Source organism: Camelus ferus, chromosome 3 (genome assembly GCF_009834535.1).
Source record: "Camelus ferus isolate YT-003-E chromosome 3, BCGSAC_Cfer_1.0, whole genome shotgun sequence".
Lineage (NCBI taxonomy): Eukaryota > Metazoa > Chordata > Mammalia > Artiodactyla > Camelidae > Camelus > Camelus ferus.
In genome coordinates this window covers 12,014,985-12,039,448 of record NC_045698.1, presented here as the reverse complement: position 1 = coordinate 12,039,448, position 24,464 = coordinate 12,014,985, and the positions used below count along the sequence as shown (strand labels likewise).

Sequence of the window (24,464 nt, the reverse complement as noted above, 5' to 3'; positions counted from 1 at the left end):
TGGTCTCTGCTGTCTGTTCTTCTGCAGGAATGAAAAGAGCCCTCAGCACTGAAGGCTCTGACACCAGGAGGTCATCTAACTTTGCTGGAACCCAGATTCGGCACCTGAAAATCCTGGTTGGCTTTTGTGGCCCTCAGGGTCGTTCCCACATCTGTATTCTCTGAGTCCTTAAATTCAGGATGCCCAGTAGATTTTGGGTCAGCAGTGATGAGGGAAACCTTGACACCCTAATTCCCCACAGGACCGCAGGTGTCATTCAGGCAAGGAAGCCACCCACTGTGTCCTCCCTCTGGTTTTTGACATCTGTGCCGTCCTGTTTCCCCTTCTTGTCCTTGTGAATTTCAGAAATTAACACAAATATACCTATAGGGGAATTTATGGTTGGAGCAAGTAACTTAAAAATGCATGAAGGAGTGCTTAAAGGAAGTATTTTTAGAGGAAATTAAAGGAAATATTTGATCGTAGTAATGGATAATCCATCTCCTACAGCACAGCACAGCCAATTGTCCTTTAAAATTGAGAGGCAGGTTTCAGGGATATAGTAGTCAGTTCTGTCGTCAGCAGCAGCTAGGTTCAACAACAGCTGCTGTAGGTAGTCAAGGAACAGCGCAGTCGGAGCTTAAAAGGACCAAAAAAGGTAAAGTTAATGGGATAGAATTGTTAGAACTGAGAATTAGATCTTAGAATTTGCATTTTTGTGGATCAGGTTAAGTAGAAGTGGTGAAATATTCTCGTGGATAACGTTGTCAGTGCCTCAAGTTTTCCCTTCTTCAGACCCGGAACTTCTAACGACACAGCACATTGCTCCAGTTCTGAGAGGCTTGGGCACGCCTTGATCTTCGGAACTCTGCTTATATGACTGCTTTCTTTCAAGGTCAGCAGTGTCTGAGTTATGTGTTTGAGCGTCTGCAGCCACTTAGCCTTAGAGCTTGAAGTCTAAAACTTCACCTCTTGTGTGAACTATTAAAGAATTGTCTCCAATTGCCGCGACACGTGTGTCACAAAATAGCTAATGCTGTCTCAAGAAAAGTACATGATATTTGTTTTGACTTTTCAATTTTTTAATGCTCTAGAAATCACTTTCACACGTATAAATGCGAAGTATACATGGAATACAGATATGTGGCTAGGATTAGCTATGACTAATCCTATAACCATGGAACACATGTTTTGAAAAGAAAAGTATATTGTTTCTCAATAATTAGATCTTGCGTATGGCCTTACTTAACATTCCCAATCTGGAAAAAGAAAAATGGTTCCAAGTTTTTATGCAAAGCTTTCAGGATATATTCCTAAAGGGATCTCAGTAACATTTTCCTTAGCCTTTTTTGAAAACAAGCAGAATGAGGGTCCCTGGTAATGGGTGACTTGTAGGCAGTGAGGGACCGAGCTATAAAAATGTTTGAGGCTCCAGTGTGCAGCTGCTCCCTGACGGCAGAGGGGTGGCACCTCAGAGGAAACCACGTTAACCAAAGGAACACACGGACCCACACTGGTGTGCTGACTTCTGAGTTGAGACATCTAGATGACCCAAAGAAAGACTTTCTGGCAAAACAGTATCCCTAAAAACACAGTTATTTATTGACATTCCCTCTTTCACTGCTCCCCCCACCCCTTTTTGTTGTTGTTGTTAAGTAAGGGATGTTTTTGCTGAGTGGCTGTGCGTTTCCAGCACAGACGCGCCTCTCGGCTCTGGCAGGTGCTGCCCGTCTTGATCTCCACCCCCGAGCCCCTCCTGTGAGCTGGAGATCTGATAGCCCAGGCTGAGTTTCAAGCCCTGCCGTCCTTCGGTGGGGTGCCCTGTCATGCCAGGAAAAAAAAAGGGGAAGAGAAAGGGGAGGCTGGTCTAGGTGAAGTCATCCCAGGAAAGGTTAATCGCTGGGTGGTGACACCTTCTCACACGACTGGGCAGAAAATGCTGGGCAGCCGGGCAGTGCTTGCTCCCAGCTGCCTGTCACGGTCCCAGGAGGAAGAGGTGACCTATTTATTTTTAGAAGGGGACAGTCCTGATAACCCGGCTCTGAGCTTCATTCAAGGCAGGCAGGCGCTTCAGACATTTGTAAACACCTACTTTCTGAGTAAGGGAGGAGCGCTTTTCTCCCAAAAGGAAAGAACTTGACTTACTGGGGTATTCCCCCTCCTGACAGTCACCGTCAGCGAGGAGAAGAAACCATCTCCACTTTGTTATTATTTCTTTAAAGGGCAGCAATGCCTGAAGGTGAGGACTTTGGACCAGGCAAAAGGTAATTATGATATATATTTACTTTTTCTGGAGTCTATTTCATTTACTAATTATCTTTTAAAAAATATTATTGACTAATATAAAAGGCAGTTGAAATTAAAATTAAAAAAATAGAAATGGAGTTTTCTTTAGCATGAAGAGAGAGACAAAAAATTAACTGAATATATTTTTAGAAACATATGCTATTAAGTGTTTTTCTTGAATGAGGAAGTGATGGCCTGAAATTATTAAAAAGTGTTTCCTCCTACACCCTGTAAAGTCTCCTTGAATTTCTTGATGTTTGAGTTTTAAATTTAGATGGTAGTTGTTAGAAATCTAAGCTAGTGAACATTTTGTAAAATGCTCGCATTTTAAAGACTTGTTGAACATTTGTAAAGGTGAACTCTTAGACCAATATATCCATTTTACTATTGCAATAATTTTTTTAACCACAGTTTTTACCTTTGAAAATGTGATCCTAGGGGCTCCCATATGCAGTACATGAGTTGTATCGAAGTTTTTATTAATAATCTGGCTCTAAGAAGGGGGCAATAGAGGTGAGAAAGGAGGCAGGCAGTTATTTCTATTAATATGAGCATAACTTATGTCCACATTGAAAGTTTCCATTTCTAGCCCCATTGCTGTGTTCACAAAATTTGTATGAACTGGTGTCATTGGAATTCTAATTAGGGTCACTGAAATTTGGAGATATATACATGAAGTAGAAAGAAAGCTGTTTAAAAAAAAACCAAGAGGTTATTGACAGTTTTATTGTCAAAGAAAGTGGAAACTGGTAACTCTCAAGGAATAGGAACACTACAGTGATTTTTCCGTCCTTGTGTGAGCATCCCTTTTCAGCCGTGGTTGTATAGCGTATGTGTGTGGACTCTAATCAGTTGTAATCGTTTCCTTAAAAGCTACTTTTCTCTTTAGTTTCCTAGTTTATATTTTCTTCCAGATTCCTTCCCAGTCCATCAAAGGGGATGTTAAGTTCACATTTCGTTGAATAACGAAAGAACTTTCTATATAAAATGAAACATTAAATCAACTGCTTGAAGATGATGTTCATACAAGTGCCTAGAGTTAGGACATGGACTAATTAAATAGCTAAGAAAACGTTTTCAGAGAAGGTTAAATGTCAGTTTGGGTTTGAGATGATGGGGGCTCTACCAGTATTTATGTGTCCCCTCATGACATTGTAACATTTCTGAAAGCAGGCCTTTCTCTTTTTCACTTTACATCATGGCTTTCCCACCAACTCTCTGCATAGATGTTTGCACTGAATAGGTACTTTTAATAAATACTTGTTGAATGGAGTGTATTTTTAAACCACTTTATATTTAGGGGACAGGCTAAAGGGAGAGATTTGGCAAAAATGTAATAAGGGTTGCTTAATGAAACATAACATTATCACAGTTAAATTAAAGAGTAATTAAGTTAATTAATTATAGATAATTATAAATATTTTGAACTAACAGTTTGTGATGTAAACTAAACAGACCAGTTTTTTCCTAAGAATATTGTACTGGTTACAAAAGATAAACAGATAAGATGTATATATAAAAATATATATGGATGTATGTATATAAAATCGGCACATATCTAATCAATATTATTACCAGAAACTAAAAATACATTTGCTGAAAGTGAGAAACATCTCACTCGTTTGAAGTAGGGTACCCCTGCCCCCACTTTTTCATTCTGATGAGGTAACTCCCAGCTCTCAGCAGCTGGTGATTTCCTATAGAATCTGCTTTGCCCCGTGCACTTGCTTGTTTTTCCCCCATCTGTGCAGGAAGTTAGAAACGGCACCCCAGCCAGGGGGAGCGTTTAGAGCCAGGCTAGAAGTAAAATATCATGCTTGTGAGGGAATTTTCCTCTTGCTAAATTTGAGATTAAATGTCACTGGACAACTCCCTTGTGCAAGCCACGCCTGAAAGAGAAGTAACTATTATGAGTCTCCTATCTGCTGACGGAACGTGTTCTTGGAGCTCGATTGTAGCAGGTTCTGGTTGAGGCTCACATACGGGCTTCTTCATGTTACTTCTGTTCTGTTCTGGAATCTGCTGACCCAAACTGCTCTGTAACTAACTCTGCGTTTAATCAGTGGGAACCAAATACTGGGCTGCTGCGTTAGGGCACCTGCACTGTGCTTCCCGCACCGCCCGCATGGCCGGCCTCCTGCGCGGTGGTCCAGCGTCTCTGACACACGGTTTCATATTCACCAAATGGATGAGCGTGAACACAGCTGGGGGGTGGGGGCGGGGAGGGAAGCAGAGGAGAGCCCCTCCTCCTGGCCGTTTATCTTGTTGCCAATAGTGAACACTCTTGGTAAGACGCTCCGAAGACTTTGTGCCAGTGTCGGGGTCAGCAGATGAGGGGAGAGGGTGTGAAAGAATGCCATGGAGAGGAGGGGAGGGGAGGGGAGGAGGCTGCTCAGTGGTACAGCACATGCCTAGCATGCACGAGGTCATGGGTTCGATCCCCAGTAAGTCCGTTAAATAAATAAATAAACTTAATTTCCCCTGCCCTCCCCCCCAAATGCCATTCCTATGCCAGATCAGGAAGGCAGAAGCCCAAGCAGGCAGCATCCGGTGCCGAAGAAGAAGAAAGTAGAGGCAGCGACCCGGGAAGCAGACAGGATCCAGAAATGCGAGGAAAATTATACCCAGGCCAGACGTCTGCTTCTTCATCCCACCTCATTTCGGATCCCACCTTCAAGGCAGCGGGCAGGCCCTCAGATGTCCCCAGCAGCCTGAGTGGAGTGGATAAGTGAGGCGATGCCTCTTCCAGCTGCCCTGAAGCAGGAGCATCCTAGGCTTCCAAGACCGGGCCCTGAATGTGTCTCATCTCAGCAGCACTTCCACAGAAGATAACTAGGTCCCCGCGTCCCCTGGCTCATTTGGGATGTGTTTATCAAGCTGCATCCAAACCAATGGCTGTGCCTGGTGATGGGGTGATGGGCTGGGCCTCCGCTCTCAAGGAGCACACAGTCTGAATGGGGGAGGCCGGCACAAGTTAAAAAAATAAGTAAAGAGTATTTCTGATCAGAGGACAGAAAAGATAAAAATAAAAATGGTAATGTGGGGAATTACCTGGAAGAGTAGTTAAGACGTGCTCTCCGCAGAAGTGCTCTCACAGCTGAGACTGGAAGCGGCTGGTCCTGTGAGGTGTAAGGAGAGTGTGTTGCATGGAGAGGACTGGGCTTGGGTGGAAATCCTGAGACGGCCTCTTAGGAGCAGAAAGGCAGGAAAAGAGAGCCGTGACTAGGAAAGGGGGTGGCCAGGCCCACAGCGCCTCATAGGCCGTGGTCGGAGGCTGGATGTCATTCCAGGCTATGAGAGGTCCTGAGCGAGCAGCTGAGGGCCGTGGGGCCACCTCAGTAAACACTTGAGAGACATACCGAGGTAATATGTGCGCTCATGAATTGGATCTTAGCACCATTTATAACGTCTCATGGAAACGTGGATTCTGAGGTGTGATAATGCTGCTAACTTTAGGAGCATAACTTGAGTTTGTACGTTGGAAAGTAGCTGGATAAGCATTTCAGAAATCAGTATGAAGGACACATCAAGAAAATCCAAGGAGAAGGGCTGCTATCCTGGAAGCCACAGAGTAGTCTGGGATCACTCCTCAGGTGACGGGTACCTGGGTCCCCCACGTGGGGGTGTAGACCTGTCCTAGGTACTTGGACTCACATCAGGGGCTTTACTTTGTAAGAGAGAGAACAGACAGAGAGTCTGGCCCAGCGATGTGGGCTCTGAGTGTGTGACAGGCTCTGGTGTGGGTTTTTTGGACAAGGATCTCAGAAGTCCATGGGGAGGAAGGATGGGCTTGGTGTCCTGCCAGCCACGGGACAGGGGAAAGGACACTGAGGGGATGCCCTCTTGGAAACCGCAGAGAGCAGTTGTTTTCCACATTGCTTAGAGGCATCTGCTTATGCTTTACCCAGATTTAATATTTCCTGCTAAGTAGACTATTACCAAAAGAACAGTGTGCAGTTTTAGCATTTCAGAAGCAAACCGCTGGCTGCTAATGCAGGGCTCTGTGAAGTTGGCCATCTGACTTTTCATATAACATAGTGAAGATTCAAAAGTTTGCCAAAGGCCACTGAGCCTCTAAAACTGGAGCTCTGTAGTAGGAATCTCAGCTACTCACAGGCGTGACTGCTCTGCTCATAGTGGGGAGGATGCTGTACATTTGGGTTCTGGATATGCCCAGGGCTATTGTATTTGAGAAAACCAAAGCTTTCTAAAAGCACGTGGCCTCTTTAGTATTTGCAAATGGCATTAGCAATTTTATTCTTGGAAGATTTAAAAGAAATTGGTTTAAATACATTCTTTAAGCTAGATGTTTTTAATAATCCAGGTTGGCCCAATTATAGGCTTAATTTTTCCTTGTTGATGAATACTATTTCTTTAAAATATACAGTGAGGCTAAGAAAAGCCTCACAAAGAAGTCTGACCAGCACGCCCCAGCTCTGTGTGCCTGGACCTTCAGCTGAGGTGGGTCCCCACGTATTTCAGCTCTCTTATGCCTGCAAAAGTCCTCATGTTGCCATTGGTTTTGAAATAGGCACAGAGAGGTGAAGTGAATAAACAGGGTTCACACAGCCAGTAAGTAAAGGAGTAGCTGTTTGAAGGCAGGCAGCTGACCCCTGCACCTGTGCAGTTAGACACGCCTTCTATGGCAGTTGTGTGGTGGTCATGCACTCCGTGCGCTTGATGCTCAGAAAGTCCGTCTGGTCAGGTTGGGACGTGAGGAGAAAGGAGGGGGTGTCTGGAGGTGAATGAGAGAGGTAGGGGAACCCCTTCTTGGGCCTTGTAGGCAGTGGTGTGTTGGTAGATACTGAACAACCGGCTCTCTGATCTTCAGCATTCCTTGATTCCTCTGTTGTAAATACTCCCGCTGTGGTCCATTTCAAGCCACCTATGAAAGTGGGGTTTGGAAGAGATGCTCGAAACTGGTTCTTGTGAACCTGCAGGGGCCAGCCCCAGCACACAAGTGATGCAAGAGTGAGCGTTTAATTCTAACTGTGCTCCATCTTCTTCATTTATGTTATTCCCAAAGTAGAGGTTTGTCACAGAAATTAATGATTTATTTTTCTTTCACCCTCCAACAGAGTTGTGGGAAATAGCTCTCGGGCGTAGACAGTGTTTACCACTTTTGAAATCCTACTTTGATCCAGCTGGGCTAATATTTGGAATTGATTAAGAAAACGGAGAACAATGCAGTCTGTCCTTGTCGCGAGAGAGTTTGTTTAGTGTGAAATATCTTAACCACCAGGGAGCAAGCAACGCGCTTCCCAAACCCTCACGGCTGCCCGGTGAGCTCTGGTAATCAAGCCCTGTGAAAGCTCATTTCTTATAAACACAGGGTGACTAATTCTTTGCCATCCCTACAGTCTGATGAAGGCCTCTTTGGTTTCCAGTGCCAAGGAGGGCTGCAGCTGCTGTATGGTGGGCCACAAAAAGGGTGTCCCAGGACAGCCAAGAGAAGCTGTCCTGCCAGAGGGACAGCCCACTCCTGCAGGCTGTCCTTCTTTCCAGACTTTGTCCCTTCAGGGGCAAACCTGTGTCCAGGTCTGCTTGGTGTCTCCTCACTGGAAATCTTGAGTCCCACAGAAGGTATGTGAGGCCACGAGCTTACCTGAGGGGCCAATCTCATACACAGTGGTGTCCTCCCACTAAAACATGTTACAACTCTTTATTTGGAGAAACAAAAATAGTACAGAGAAAAATGAATATAAAGAAGAGAGGATGAATTGGAATCTTACTCCCCTAAAAAAAAAAAAAGATCGTTATGTTTCCTCTAGTACTTCTTTGGACAGATTTTCTTGGCAAAGTTACAATAATTATGTAGAATATGTACAATTTTGTACCCTGCTTTTTTTTTCTCTCATAAGAATTTCCCAATGACATTAAACATTTTGGATGCATTTTTAATGCCTGCAAAATATTCTATCCTTTAGATTTTTCCACATATATTAATATTCCTCTGTTATTCAAAATTATTTTGCCACATAAATGAGAGTGAGAGATACCACTTTAATTTTACTCATTAAGGGGATGATTGGATCAGAGGGCGTGAAGTATGAGCTGCCAGTTACAGGCCTGGGTCCAGAAACTGGCCAAGCATCAGGTCTACCATGTCCTCTTGGTCAAACAGTAGAAGAACCCAGGTTTGAGGGGAGAGGACATGAACCCCACTTATTCTTGGGAAGAATGTCATCGAATCTTGCAGGCTTTATTTTAAAACTACCAGAATGAGAAAAAATGTTCACCTACTATTTGTTTTTATGAACTTTTGTCAGTTATCATTGGAAAGGTTACATAGTAAAACGTTTGGGTTTGGCTCCCTCTCCTGCTCTTAGAAAAATTGCAAACCAGTGACATCTCTTCCTAACAGAGGAACACTCCAGTGATCTAGTCTCTTGATGAATATACTTATATATACAGAATAACTTCCTCGTTAGTTGAAGCTCACTTCTTTAGATGAAACACTTAACTATTTCGACTGTTCCGTAGAGTGACTGCAGACATGGTCTGTGGAGGGATGCAAAGCTGTTCCCAATCCTGCCTGCAAATCCCAGCCTCACCACTGACTAGTTAGGTGGCCTCTCTGAATTTCATTTTGTTTTCCATAAAATGAAGACAATAATACTTCCTTTATAGGTTTGTCTTATAAATACGGTAATCTACATTAAATATTTAGCTTAGTGAATGGCTCATTATAAGTGCTCAGAAATAGTTAATATTTAATTAAGTTGTACACTTCCTTAAGCAATATAGAATAGGTCACGTTTGAGTGAAAACATCCCGACCATCTGTGGTCTAATCCTTGTGAATATCCAATTGCCGGTCATGATATACAAGGAGGCTGCTCAGCATGGGTGGTCATTGACTCTCTTTAGATGGTGGTCTTTTCTTGGTGGCTTTATTCTCTTTGTGAAAGTGTTAAATATGTTAATATTTAACATATAATTCATTGTTAAATATTAAAAATAAATAAAAGTGCAAAAAGTACAAATTACCCCCAAGCCTCCAGTCCCTATATAATCAGTCAACCCTTTGATGAATGCCCTTCTAGATATTTCCCTGTACCTGTTCACCCAGGTAGACACATGCACAGATAAAAAGGATCAGCTGTAAGTGCTGTTCTCAAGTCTGCATTTGCACGGGGGTGCGTGCGGAATTGGGGCACTCCTGGTTGGTCTGGTCTAGATGGTGTGTGTGCTCTTCCTGTTTGGATAGGGCCACAAGGGGTGCGTGTTTGGTTCACGTTGTTTTGATCCTTCCTGGGATTGATTTAACCCAAGTGAGCATGGGTATCACGCCAACGACCTATGCTGAGCGAGAGCATTTACCCCTTCGTAGGGGAATGAGAATGTCTGTCCAATGCATCCGACAGTGAGCTGAGTATCCACAGGATACTTGGAGTAAAGACCTTCAGGCAGAAGTGGGTTAAAAGTCTGTTTATGCTTCTTTAGCTGTTCTTGTGAAACCACCAGTGAACTCTGAGTAGGAAAATAAAAATGAGCTCCTGGGGGAGTCCTGGCTTCTGGCTCGTGGGCCAGAGCAGTGTCATCTCATCCAGTGTTTTCTGTGGGTGAGATGATCCAGCAGGATGACTCTCCCTGAGCTGCTGCGCCCCGTGTGGTTTTTTGTTTGTTTGTTTATTTGTTTTTTGTTTTCCCCCCCATTTCTCTCTCATCCTCTCATTCATCCACTCTCTCTCTAACCTCAGTGCTCCCCTGGTACCTTCCCACCAGGAAGTGCCTTCTCTCACTCATGGTACCTGCCACCTGTTAATCCCAAATTGGCAGAGACAAGGGGCAAACCTGGATGTAGCAACACAAGGCAGTCCATTTAGAGCACAAAGTGTCCTGGTGCAGACGTCCAGGGAACAGTGGGGCAGGGGGTGTCCTGGCTGTTCCTGGGGGACACACACAGGTCAGGTGAGCTCAGGACAGTCTGTTACCCTTAGAAGGAGGCTCCTGTGAGTCTTTCAGGCCGGATCACACCTCCTCCTGGCTCCGCACTCCCACCCCCGGCCTCATTTTCAGAGGGTCGGCTTGCCCTGGGTGTGATTGACACCCACTGGGTAAACGCCACCGAGGGCTGTTGAAGATGTCGCTCTGTGGCCTCCACGGTGTCTGAGGAGGGATCGCCAGACGGCAGAGTCCTCGCCTCGGAAGGCGGGGGCTGCAGTCGTGAGGGCCTGACGTGGGAAGAGGTGTGGGAGAGGCTCGACCCCCGGATGCCTCCTCTCCCGGGTACCTGTGACTTGTGGCGGGTTGCTGTGTGCCCAGGATGGAGACCGCGGCTCCAGAGCCGGGCAGATAACCGCTTGTGGGGCTTAAGGAGTGTCCCGCGGTAATTGCCACTGCGCTGTGGCCTCCTTGCCAGCTGTAAACGGAACAGGCAGCTGCGTACCACTGTGATTCTGTGACTCAGGAAGTGACATCTCACGGTGGCGTTTCGGTGGGTCTGTAAGCAAGCACTTGAGTTTTGGAAGGAAAGCAAACCCATCTGTCTGTGGTGCATCTTCACATTAAGCCCTGTAGAAACGACACTGACAGACTCCATCTTTGGATAAGATGAGGGGCTTACAAATGTGCTTGTGTATTTTTGGAAATTACTAATGTCTTCTCCTCAGAGCATTCTATCAGGACTCACTGATTAGGTGGCCTGAGTCTGTTTGAACTCCCTTCTTTAAGAAATTAACTGCGTGTTTCTGGAGTAGCCGTGCAGCAGAAGTGGTGGGTAACTTTCCTTCCAAAGTGATTAAACTGAACACAGACTCTAAATAGTCATAGTTTCCCCATTTGGTAGTACTTAGAAGCATATTTGTTTGTATGAAGCAAGATTTAGAGGTGTAGATTTTGTTATAAAAGGAACACGCACAAAAGGAGATTATAAACCTAGAATTAATGACCTGCTTGCGGAAACAAGAAGAGATTGGCTCAGTAAACTAAGATAGGACAAACCTTGGCAGCAATACTAAGGGAAGTAACTGATAATCCCTTTTTCGGGCACCGCGGAGGGGAAAGGGGGAGGCGGTCTGTTCCGTACGGTAAGCGTTGAGGGTGCTGAGGGTTTGATGGTAAATGACTTCATTTTTTCCGTGCCAACTCCGGTAAACTGGAAATGGTGCTTGGAACTTTGACTGGATTGTGAGGCCTCATCAGGAAGGTTCTGGAAAGAGTGTTGTGATGAGTTAGTGTGGTCTGCCGTGCTTGGGGAGGTGGAGTGGTCATGTGAGTGGGGCCCACTGCACCCGGGTGAGGAGTTGGGGGCGGGGGAGATGGAGGGGTTGGGAAATAGACTTCGTTTATTTAGATAAACTTTGAAAGACCCTCCAAGTTTGCAGGGTTACTGATGGCACCTTGACTTTGCCCCTCCAGCAGTTACCGGTGCTCTGAAGCTTGAGACCTTAGCAGCTTTACCCAGGGAAAATCTAAAGGTTAGATGCCTTTTGCTGAAACCTGGATAAACTTCTAGGACAAGGACTGTTTTAAGGTCAGAGGAAGTCTTTCTCATTGAAATACTTGACAAGTCACATCTGGCAAACAACAGTTTCCCCAGTACTACGACAAGAAATGGAGTGCTTTTATTTCATATATTATTGGCAAAAGGACTGTTTTTCTAACCGCGGGCTTGGGAGGCTGCTGGGTTGGGTCTGGAAAGTCCTGGGTTCCTGTCCTGGTGCTGCGACTTCTTGGCTGTGTCTGCTTTCTCATCTGGAACATGGGGGCTTTTTACCTACCTTGTCAGAGTGTGTGAGGATGCGAGGAATTAGTATAAAGTTCCCGATGTAGTTGCTAGCACTTGGAACATGCACAATAAGTGGGAGGGGTCCTTAGACTAGAAGCTCTCCGGGTGGTTCCCGGGCAGCCGGCTGGGCTAATCACTGATGCCCATCACTACAGTAGGGCCGCGTGAAGCCCATGGCACCCTGAACCTAGCAAGCTGGTGCAGCCCAGAGGCCAAATCCACCCCACAGCCCGCTCTTGTAACTCAGATTTTATTGGAACGCTCGTGCTCTCCCATTTGCATGTCGGTCAGCGGCAGCCTTTGTGCTGTAGTGGTAGAGCTGAATGGACGGACTGAGCGGCCAACAGAGCTGAGAATACCTGCTGCCTGGCCCTTTGCAGACCACGGTTGTCTGCCTGCTCTGGTTTATGACTGCTTCCACCATCTGAGTTGTGTGCTTACTGAGTCAGTGTGTTTATTCTCAAATACCTTAATGCCCGCTGTTGGTGCTATTGTAATTGCATAATTTTAACTGTAAATTATGTAACCTGATGAAATAAGAGATCAAAAGGAGTATTGCTGTGGGAGATTCTCCTGGTTGTTCCCGAATACCCGACTTCTCTTCCTTTGGTGATAGAATCTCAAGTTTCAGCTGGACGATGGCCACCAGCAATTGAGTTACATTTCCTAGACTCTCTTGCATCAGACACGGCCATGTGACTGCGTTCTGGCCAGTGGGAGGTGGGTGGAAGCTCTGCACACAGATTGCAGGCCATGACTTCAAAGGGAGAGGAAGTGTCCGCTGTTCCCTTTTTCCCCTCCCTGCTGGCTGCAGTGGACTGTGGGATGGAAGTGGGATATTGAGAGCATCTGAGCAGCAAGATGGAAAGAGCCTGGGTCTACAACGTTACAGAGATCCCATAACAGCGCTGGACCACAATGCTCTGCTGGGTGCAAGAGGGAGAAAAGAAGTGCTCTCTTTCTTAAACCCCTGTCACTTTGACATTTGATACAGTAGGCAAACTTATATCTTAATACACAGAGCTGTTTACCTCTATGAAAACTAAGTTGAACGTATTAGAGAGAATGAGTAAGAGCTACTTTTTTGAAAAAGTGGCCAAACAACTAGAAAGTTTGGTGGAGAATAGGTGTAAACATTTAGAATGATCCTTTATGTGGGTGGTTCGACTTGTCGTTAAATTCTTGCACCTCTTTAAATAAATACAATTAGAAATCATGGCTAATTCATGGGGGTGTGTTTTATGCAAGAACACTAATCTTTCTTCCAAGTCCTAACTCAGTTGGCAATTTTGTAACTCCCACAACATGTATATGTAAGTTAATTTTTTTGGAATGAGTTGACTGCCCCAAGAGTGTACTGCTTGGTTTGTTAGTCTTCCGTCAACAATATTCAAGTTATACTGTGAGGCTAAGAATCTTCATACTGACTTCTCATTAATATGGTTTAGAATTAGTAACCTATACCAGCCCAGATAAGGGAATAGAAAAGTTATCTAATTCTGAAAGAGCAGCTTAAAGTGATCACTGTTTGCAATAGATAAAGTAGGCTATGATAGCTCTTTTAAACCCCATATGAAAAATCTGAGAAAGGAAGGTTTAATTCCTCCCAGGTAATTAGGGCCTGACAGTTAGGAGCACCCACTGTTTCCAGTAAATTTGCTTTTACACCCTAACCCCGATCTCTGTGATCTCCCAGTCCATGTTTCCAGTGAAATCATAGGTCCCTGCTTTGACCAAGCACAGAATCCCTACTTTTATGTTTTAGTGCCTTAGCGAAGAAAGGTAACAAATCACGAAGGTTGCAGTGTCGAGGCCACCGGCGCGGATCCAGCTGACTGAGCCCGCAGAAGGCAGGCCAGATGGGCGTCTGCACTGGCCTTGTAGTCCCCAGGGCCGGAAATCAGCAATCGGATGGAAAGGAAAGATGGAATTCCTCATATGGCTTTCAGTTCCTCCATTACAGGACCACAAGCATTGATATATTACATCTTTAAGAGCCTCACAGCCTCAGAAAATGGAAGTAGCCTGGGCCTTCTCAGCTTAATGAGAGGCCCATTTGCTGGGAACCTCTCCGGTCCCGAGAGCTGACACTTTGACATCAGGACGTGAAGTGTCACTGAGAGCTGCTGTCTGCGGTTCTGTTTCCCATCAGCGTCACCAGGGATGTGTTAGGGGATGTTGCCAGCTTTAAGTGTTCGTCTCTCAAGTTAGTGTCCCTTTCTGAATCTCTTCTTCATAGGAGAAAATAAATGTTTATTTCATAAAAGTAGAGGGTATCGTTAGAGTTTTGCCAAATTCAGCGTTTCAAGCAAACATGTGAATGGAGTATAAAATCCTTGAGCAAGAGCTGTCATTGTACTCAACCCAGGGCCCATGGACCCTCTGAATACCTGAGATATTTAGAAGGGAGCCATTAGCAAAAACAGTTAATATCTGAGCTGATTCAGCTCCTTAATTTTATAGACTTGAGAAACCTGAATTCCTCCTGTGGACTAGTCAGACCTCCACATAGCCTCCCTGTGACTTCTGTGGTCACGATGCCACTGATCTGTGCATTATTATATCCCTGCACTCTTTAGCATAATTCGTTAAAAGAACATTAATTTGATTTGCTTAATGATTCCAAAGAGTTGATTCATGACAGAATTCACAGTGTTGATTCACTCCTGGCCTCTCTGGCTATATATTCAAAGTGAACTTAACTTTGAAGACCTCTAGTCATATGCTTAGCGTCTGGGGTGTCTGTTGGCTACAGTGTGTACAGGGATTACTCAAACCATGTTTGTACTGGACAGTTCTGTTAACGATTACATAGATTAGAAGGTATAAGCCTTTGTTTATGAGAAGAGAAGCAAAGGCTTATATCTGTCTTTAAAAACAATTACCTTTTCTAGAACCCAACATTTTGATGAGCCATTTTTCCATTTCTTGAAAATACATTATGGTAAATTGAGTTAGGAAAAAAAAGAGAGAGAAGAATGTGTATAAAAAATTCAGTTCTGATCAAAATACAATGTAAAAATAGAATATCTTTCAAGACAATGATGAAAAGATATCTCTGTCTTTCAGTGCATCTTTGTTTAAAATAGTCATTGTGTTGTTTAATTATAAGTGGTTTCTTTGACCATCTGGCCCCATTGGTTCCGTTTTGGCTGTGATCAGTTCCCTGAAGACTCCTTACCTTTATGGCTCTCACCTAGGATGATGATCTCCCAAGGAGCTCAAGGTAGAATGTTTAGCACCACTTAGTTGACTTACTTATCTGGGTGGGGACAACTCTTGGAATGTCCAGGCCCAATTAAATGCCATGTCACAGTAGTTTTGTCCTTGTGGTTCTGGATGGTTCTCACAGAGGGAAAGTAAATGACTGAGGTTGATCAAAGAGCTAGCTCATCTTTCTATAGGCTCTTATAAAGTCTATTTCATGTAACTAAATTATACTGCCCAGGAGGAAGAAATTTTCCTCTACCCTTCTAGGTTCTTCTGGCTGGTCTAAGAATTAAGTTGGCGTGAGACAGATGAACAGGAGAAAATCAAACCAAAGTTTATTAATATGTATACCTGGGAGAGACCCAGGAGAGCTGAGTGACTCACCAGGATGGCCAAAACCCTCACCTTAACTACCATCTTCAGCTAAAGACAGAAGAGGATGTTGAAGGCAGTGGTTTGAGACTTCAAAGGCAAGGAAGGCCATTGACATGGAGATAGAAAAGCAAATGTTTGGTAAATAAATATTTGCTGGGCTGGGAGGAAACAACAGGACACAGAGTGGACTCATCTCTAGGCCTGCTGAGTCTCCCCCACCACACTTAGCCCGTGTTCTTTGCAGATTTCTCTGGTGATGGCTCTTTTCCTGGAACAGACCCTCTATCTAAATTCTTTTAGGCTGTTGGGGGGAAGGTCAAAGTTTCTTCTTGAGTTTTCTGGGCCTTGATTGCTTTTAGCTCAAAATAATCCCATGCCAAAGAGACAATTAGGGGATGGCAAGTTTTGCTCCCCTAAAATAGAGTACAAGCAAAACATGGAATACTAATAAACTCTGTATGTGTATAAAACAAGAAGGCATTTAAAATTTTACCGACTAGCCAATCTAGTAAACAATGACCTAGAGTGAGAGGAGTAAGGGGTTTGGATATAGCATTGTGCCCGAGGCAGCCGTGGGAGGTGTGGACACACAGCCCCCTTTCCTGTGATACCTGATTGAGTGAAGGAGACTTCCTGGAAATGGCTAGAATATTGGGCAAGCAGATGGTCTCCAGTATGCTGGCTTCGCCGTTTACCCCCACACACAAAGCACATGTGGCAGCCATTGGCTTCTCCCGGACACCACTGACAGAGACTTGAACTCTAGAGGCAGACAGTGGAGTACTTGCAACAGGTAAAAACGAAGGGGGACGGAGGAGATGGCGGGCAGTTGACCCACTAGCGTAATAAGGTTTAGCCTAGACCCATCACATCTCACTTCTTTGCACTGAACTACATGTCACAAGGGATACTAATTTTTAAGAGTAAGTCTTTCTGAGCAAATTCCTAATGTGAATGGAAATAAAATGTTAGATGTTACGTTAAATAAAAGTGAATTCAGGAATCCCTTCCGTCTCCATGTGTACAACGCACAGTGACGATTATTGTGGTTCTTTATCCGCCAAATCTTAATGCTCTTTTGTGCATGTGAGAAAGGAGGGGAAATGCATTTCTCTGTAAACTCTCTCTCTAAATCTGACAGGCTCTATTAATTAGTTTTTATAATTTTGTTTTCCTAAAGAGACTATCACTAGGAGAAATAATGACTTCTTTTGATATTTGTCCTCACTCCATAGCATCAACTCACTGCACACCCTCCCTGGGCCACAGACACCTCCTCGGTGACATGTGCCCACAGCCGTGTCTCCCTTCTCCCTCACTATTCCTTTCCAGTTTGTCCCCCACCTCCACCCCCAAATACATACCCATTTCCGGGCATGCTGTTCTGAAGTATGGTGTTGCACTAATTTACCATTAAAACATACAATATACACACAGTAGCTTATTATTAAAATCTTCTTTTGAGGGAGGCCAATGGCCAATATAACAGGTGTTCAGACATTGTAATGCAATTCTCGTTTTTTTATGACTGATAACAGTGATCCTCTTGGCAAGGGTATGTTCCTTTAAGAGCCACCAACATCATTCACCGGCTTATAAAGGAAGATAAAGGGGAGATGCGCTATTTAAAGGGGCTAAGGTGGGACTGCAGCCCATGACTGAACATTGTAGCATTTTAAATAAATATCCCAATGACTGATAGTCACTGACTCCAGGTTTGCCGTAGTCCAGGATACCCCCTTTATCACAAAGACTGACAACAGATTCTCCCAGCAAAATGAATTTTAATTGGCCTTCATGAAAAAAGCACTTTGGAGGAGCTTGATTATCATTTCATCTGTCTGGGTTGTGTATACCTACTTTGGCCCAGTACAATGAGTAAGGTCTCTAAAAAACCAAAATGAGAAACTATATTGTTAATGAAGAATTTTGCACTGTAAGAAACACATATTGTTTCAGAAGCTTAAGTTTCATGTAACTAGGTCAAGGTAGAAAAAGCAGGAAGGAGACACTTCCTTTTGATTCCAATTACAGTAAATCCTGGATCCTACTTGCTTGGAAATTGTGGATCCCAAGCAGAATGCAAAGAAAGGCGTATATCCAAATTAGCCAACTTGCATCATGATAACAATTTCTTATTTTCCTTGAAGAATGTTTCCTGATTCTCAGATATTACTTGACCTTCAGGGATAAAGGAGAAACCTTTTCTTCCCTCAGGGCTAGTGACTGAAATAAACCCCTGCTTCCACAAATGAAAAGATGTTTAATCCCCTGCAGGTTTCCAGGAGGTGCCTGTTTGGAGCTAGTAATGGAATTTAAATTGTTCATGCCCTGGGCTTATGAAAATCTACTTGTGGAGACGTTAACAAAGTTGAAAAGGCTGGAAAATAACTTCTACTGGCATCTGTTCATAGAAACTAGAATAATAGAAGAAATAACCTGAGGGGCGGTTGAGTGCCAGGCTTCCAGGTCATCTCGGTGGGGATGATCTCTGCTCCAAGGACGTGCCAGTGCCGAGGCTAAAAAGAGAGGGAGAAAGGGACATTTCACAAAGTGACTGATCGCCAATTCATTTGAAACTTGGTGTATAAAAAAAAAAAGAGAAAGCACTCCAAATAAAACACTAAGTTGCCCGGAGGGAGGGCATCAACCTCTGCACACCCTCCCCGGGCTGCAGACGCCTCTCAGGGCAGAAGGAGCTGACACTCAGATGGTGCCTCCTGGTCCCCTGGCCCCGGGGAGAAGTTAAGTTGTTCATGTGGTACAGTGGTCTGAGAAAGTGAAGACTTCAAATTGAGTGCTATGAAATTTCTTAATCTCCTGTTTGCTTATCTAATCCTCCAGTTGACATATCCTATTTGCTTTGTCATGGTTCTAAATCTGAGTGTTTGTGCAGGGAAACACATCCCTGTTTTTAGGTTGTCTCTCTGCCTGCAGACGCTGGCACGCAAACACGCACGCACTCAGAGGAACACGTCACGTTACCCTCAGGATTAAAAACAATTCTAACACATCGTGCTAAGAAACGTCCAGATCTGTAACTGGAGACTGATTGACCTTTCTAAGAAAAATTCGTCAGGAGTTAACATCAACAGATGTTCACCAGCAACAGAGAACACGAGACCGTTAGTCACCAGCCGAGAATGACGGGGCTGTGCGGGCTCCCCGCCAAAGCGTATTTATAGGTGCGATGGGTGAAGCAGCTGTCTGTCCCGGTTGCGAGGTGACAAGTTAGGTGATTACAAATCCCCTTTTTAAAAGGTCTGTCCCTATGGGATGTTGACACTGCAAACTTTCTGTAAAATATTGTTTGGCTTCAATTTCCAGTTCCTGTGGACTTAAAGTCTCAAATAGCATGAAATGATGTATTTTCTCCGGAGGTAGTGTGACAGTTCTAAAGATCTTCAGAAATGATCATTGCAATATGAGTTCTTAAGAATATGGGAAATCTAAAAAGTGACCAGAAAGGTGTGTTTTTGTGTGTGTGTGTTTGAGAGGGAACAGCAGTATCTGAAAATACTCTCCAGTGGACTGAGTTGCCTAGCTGAATCAGAAAAGGGACTGAAGTCCTCTGTCCCATATGAAGGATGGAGATTCATGGAGCTTCACATTCTGGCCAACTTCACAGGCACCAGACCTGTTCTTCTCGGGATTCCCAGATGCTCGTGGGTCATGTGAGGGTAATGTCTGCAGACAGTGCTCCCGGACCCAGGGACCCCATGGAGAAGTCAGGAGTTAGGACCCAAGTGGTGCCAGAAGGAATTTCTCACGAAATACCGATTTCCAGGTCAGGAAACTTTTGGAATAAATGAAGCCTATTTGTTATCCAATCCCCAGCTCAGTTCTTGAATGTTTTTCTCCCCAACAGCCCTAGATTCAATTAAATGTCATTTGACAAAGAAGTGTCATATATAATGAGGGCGAGAGAGAAATCATTTTGGGGTCACATGTACACTTTCACTCATTTTTCAAAAGCTGTGCCTTTAGTCATCTTGAAATCTCCCGGCCAGGACTGGTGACAGGTAACCACACTCAATGCCTGTGGATTGGAATGAACGGAAGGGAATGATACTGAGGGACATTATTTGTTCTCTGCCAGGACTCATTTGTCTCAGCAGTACTTTTTGTTGTGCTCACAGGCTCTTGGGGCGAAAGAGATGAAACGGGCTGCTAGCACGTGTTCTCTCATACAGAATTACAGTCTATTTTTAGAGCTCTCGTGTCACATTTCTCAGTCTCACAGAACCCCCTAACGGAGAGGCCTGGGCGCTGCATCTCGAAATCAAAGTGCATTCGAGGTCCAGAGGATGCAGCCCTTAAACTGCACAAAGACAAACTTGTCTTTAAATAACAATGTTTTTGTTTAGATCTTTTAAAGAAAATGGTACACCATAATGTGAAAAAGAGGTATGAGAGGAAACGAAATAAAATCGTTAGATCCCACTTTGACCATGTGGGTTATTTGCTTCATAATAAAACTCACCACTTGTTATTCCTACGTATGACACAGCTTAAATTGCGTAAAATCCATTTGATCCTTTTGAACCTTGCTCTTCAGTTGTTAGGACCGCAGCAGTGTTTAGTCTAGGATTCATTATTCTCAGCTACTGAGGCAAGATTCTTCTGAGTGTTCTACCCGACATGTGAATGCTGAGGTTTTCCCGTCTAGTAGGTGGGACTGGGCGTCATTCCCAGCCGTGGGAGCAGAGCTCATCCCTGTCTTCCTTTCTGATGCCTTGTTCCTGGCCTCTGTGTTCCTCACCCACGTGCACCAGTCACCTGCAGCTGGAGACTCCAGGGCACCCCGCAGGTGGCCCTCCTGCACCCTGTCCTGACACCTCCAGCCTCTTTGCCTCTCGCTTCTGTCTCCTCAACTCAGGTGGTCACCAGGACCCACCTGTCAGGCTCCTCTCTGCTCCGTGGCCTGAAACTCAAGGTGCCCCCCGTGGCTCACTGTCCTTACAATAATGCCCTGGCTCTAGAAAATCAATGTACAGATATTTTATCTGTTTTTTCCTTTCTTTTTTCTTTTTAGTTGTTTCAAATGGGAGGGCAAGCTGGGTCCCTGCTCCGCTATCTTGCCTGAAGCCAATTCCCTGCTCCTCTCTCTGTTTGAAACAGGAATTCTGTGTCACTTTCTCACTGGGTGCTTCTAGTTGTAACTCAGGGTAAGAAACAGCTGCCTCAGGATCACCTGGGACCCTTATGCAAAAGGCAGGTTTCTAAGGTCACCCCAGGCCTGCACCAGCAGAATTTCTGTTGTGAGGCCACGAGGCTGCTGTCTAAACAGTGCCTTGCGGTTTACACACACTTTCCATGTGAGAACTGCCTAAAGAGATTACTTCGGCTGGAACATCTAATATATATGCCTAATTGTATCCTTACGGGGACATGGGGGCAGAAAGAAGGGATGTCAGCGTCTGATTCTGCCAGGAAGCCAGAGCTCCCTTCTGTGATAAAGTGAGGCCACTTGTCTGAAGAGTCATCTTTTTAATTCTTATTCCCTTAGAGCTTCTCATACAGGGTGGAACCAGAAATTGGTTCTTCAGTAAATGACCGCTTATCTTGACCATGCAGAATATCCTCTGTTAAAAATCTGTCCTTTAGTTTCTCTTAGGACGGAAAATGTAACTAAATGGACTGCCAGGGGCCTCGGTTTGGTGGCTTTTCTGGAAAGCTCTGCACAGCTGCGGACCCTTGGGCCGAGCCCGTGTGGAGGACGGCGTGGCCCTGGGACGGCTGGGAGGTGTGGCTTCTCACTGGGAGCCGTGGGAACTGGATCCTCTGAGAGTCTGGGAAGGTGGCGCTGATAGCCATGAGCAGGGACTCTTCAGTGGTCCTTATTCCGTGGCCAGAGTGTGCTTCAGGAAGGAGGGCAGGTGGGGAGAGAAAACTAGCTGGAAGGAAGGAAGGAAGTGAGGGTAGGAGGAAGGAAGGAAAGAAAGAAGCTTACTTCCCAAAAGAACCATACTTTCCTTTGAATCTGGAATATGCATGTTCTCTCTGAAACTATGGAGTTCAAGAAAAGAGCCCTGGAAGTAGTAATACTAAAGCCATTGGAAGCTCATTTTCTCCCTTGGATGAGCTTCAATTGTGGAGGACCTACACTTTTCGGTGAAGAACTTGGTAAAGGTTCTCACTGATTTTCAGCCTCCTTTTCTGTTGGTTGGACCTTGCATTGCACGTTGACCAGTGCCAAGGGTGGTGGGAAGACAGCCACACACCATGTAAAAGATCTGTTTCCCCAGCATCGTCCAGTATTCACAGGAGATTCTATCTCTGGTTGTGTGTTTTCCAGACAAGACTCTTTAGGAAAACCTAGAGTCTTACCATGGAGCAACTCAGAGCCTGTGTGTGTGTGTGTGTGTGTATGCACGCACGCGTGTGCATGGATGTCCCCGTACTAATCGTGAACCAACCATTCATCTTCCTTTCCGATGACTATTTGGATGCTGCACAGGAAGTGCTCTTTCTTTTTTTTTTTTTTCATTTTTCTGGGAAGGGTGGGTCCCAAACGATGCCATGCTGGTCTTGGTCGACCACACTTCATTCTTCTTGACTCTAAGAAAGGAGTGAGGAGGAACATCGTATGTTCCTTCTTGTTCTAAACTGCAATATGTGGTGTCTTCCAAGGATGTCATTGAATTTACTCTTCCTCTGGAGAGGAAACATGTTTCAAAGGGAAGAGGACTGTATTGGAAATCAGGAGTCTTGGCCTCGAGCTAACTGAGAAAACGTGTGTCATGTTCCTCATCTAAAGTACAGGAATTTGAAAAGTTGATGTCAGTTTTCTCATTCCATTCTCAATTATATAACTACATTATTCAAATACCTTCTGTACCTATATTACAGAAATTGAACCATGGTGACATATAAGTTAATGGTAGACTATATATAATGGAAGACAATAGAAATAGACAATCAATATTAATTACTGGGCAATTTAAAACTATTATGAAACACAGAAAATGACCCTTCTAGGTCCGTGTTTCATTTAAAGAAGTGTAGATTGACATCTCTTCTTTGCCCTTGAATCCAGATTTTCTTCTTAAACCATACATATTTCCATTAAGTTTTATTCAGGATGATCTATACATTTATTTTAGTAGTTTTTTTAGTTTTAGTTTACTAAACATTTACTACTCTTTCCAAAACCCATTTGATTAGATAATATTTGCATGATTTACACGGGAATTTCTTATTTCTGTTTGTGATTGTAACAGTAATTCAGAAATCATTGGAATTGTTTAAGGCTATTTTTTTAACATAAATGTAAGTAATAATGGAATTTATTGTCCCAAAGTACTGTCACATGAGGCTTCTTCCAAATGGTAGAGATTTACTATGGAGTGTCTTATGGCTATGGAAGACATCCACAGGGTGAATATTCCCATGTTCCCTCGTCCCACTAACAAGTGGCATCTATGGACACAGAGAACAGTGCTGCGGGTATTCAGTTTTTGTTGGTTTAAAATGACAATACAGCACACCAAGTATAATGTAAGACATGAAGGGAACTTGGTAACTTTTTATTGAATCAATGGATAAGGTGATGGATGGATACTGAAGTGTCTTTATGTCCCCTTGAAATCCACCATGAAGATGGGTAAGATCTGTAAATACAAAACAAAGTTTAGTTTCTTCACTGTAATATGTATTAAGCACTTTGCTATAACATTGTCTCTATAGCATAATTTAGGTAATTTTAAGTAATTTAGTATTAGACTAGGCTCTTTTCTAATTTTAGGACATTCACTTACTTGAGTAGTAAAATATGTTTACAAGTGGGGTGTCACTTCTGAGACATGAATCCCAGAGGTAGGATTAGAACAAGGTCCCAGCACCTATGTATTCAAAGTACCATGTATTCAAAACACTGTTTTTCATGGCTCAAGCCAGAAGAAACTGTTCTTCTTGGCTATGGATTAGGTTGGTCCACTGTCCCCTCATTGTCATGACCCTAGGGTCCTGTGGAGCAGCTCTGCCCAGCCCCAGGAATTCGGGTTTGGTTCCACTGGGACAGGGCTGCCCCACAGGAGACAGCTGGTCTGAGGTCCTAAGCGAGGAGGGCAGAGCCTTGAGGCACAAATCGCATGGCAGAGGGGCTGTCCCCCCGGAGCTGGGCTGGCAGCCCATTCCCAGAGCATACACGGGTCCCCCCCGCCCCCTGGAGCACAGGGCAGAGGGGCAAGGACAGAGCCCCTTGCTTCACAAGTAAAGTAACTGAAGCATCACCAGTGCTGGCTGCCCAGTGTGGGGGGAAAGTCAGTGACTGTGTGATGTCTTTGTATGTGACGGATGATCACACACTAGACTCAATCACGGCGATCATTTAAAAATATATGGAAATGTCAAATCACTATGTTGTGTACCAGGAACTAACATAGTGTTGTAGGTGAATTATGCTTCAAAAACAAACAAATAAGCAAACCAGGAAACTCATAGAAAAACAGACCAGATTTGTGGTTACCAGAGGTGGCGGATGGGGAATTGGATGAAGGCAGTCAAAAGGTACCAGCTTTTAGTTATAAACTAAATAAGTGCTAGGGACATAATGCACAGTATGATGAATACAGTGAACGCTGCTCTATGTTATATGTGAAAGTTGTTAAGAGAGTAAATCCTCAGAGTGCTCATCCCAGGGAAAAATATGTATTTTTCTGTTTCTTTAATGTTGTATCTGTGCGAAATGATGGATTATCACCAAACTTGTTGTGCTCATCATTTCCATGCTGTGTGTACGTCAGATCATTACGCCATCCACCTTAAACTTACGTAGTGCTGTTTGTCAACTACATCGCAATAAAGCTGGAGACAAAAGAAATAAACTGAAGCAAAAACTTCAGTAATATTTGTATTTTGACTATAGGATGTGAAGTGAA

The 24,464-nt window shown here is 44.2% G+C and overlaps 1 protein-coding gene across 2 annotated transcripts in view; it reads left to right on the top strand.

Moving 5' to 3' along the window:
- RETREG1 (reticulophagy regulator 1) overlaps nt 1-24,464 on the top strand; it is a 121,843-nt gene that overhangs the window by 85,210 nt on the left and 12,169 nt on the right. Inside the window, exon 1 of one of the 2 annotated variants that reach the window (XM_006192231.3) lies at nt 1,741-2,243. The exons of the other annotated variant lie outside the window; for it this stretch is intronic. Coding sequence (XP_006192293.1) covers nt 2,209-2,243 — 35 coding nt within the window. The 5' untranslated portion in view covers nt 1,741-2,208. Of the gene's footprint in view, nt 1-1,740; nt 2,244-24,464 lie in introns of those variants that run through there. 2 annotated transcript variants of the gene reach the window in all.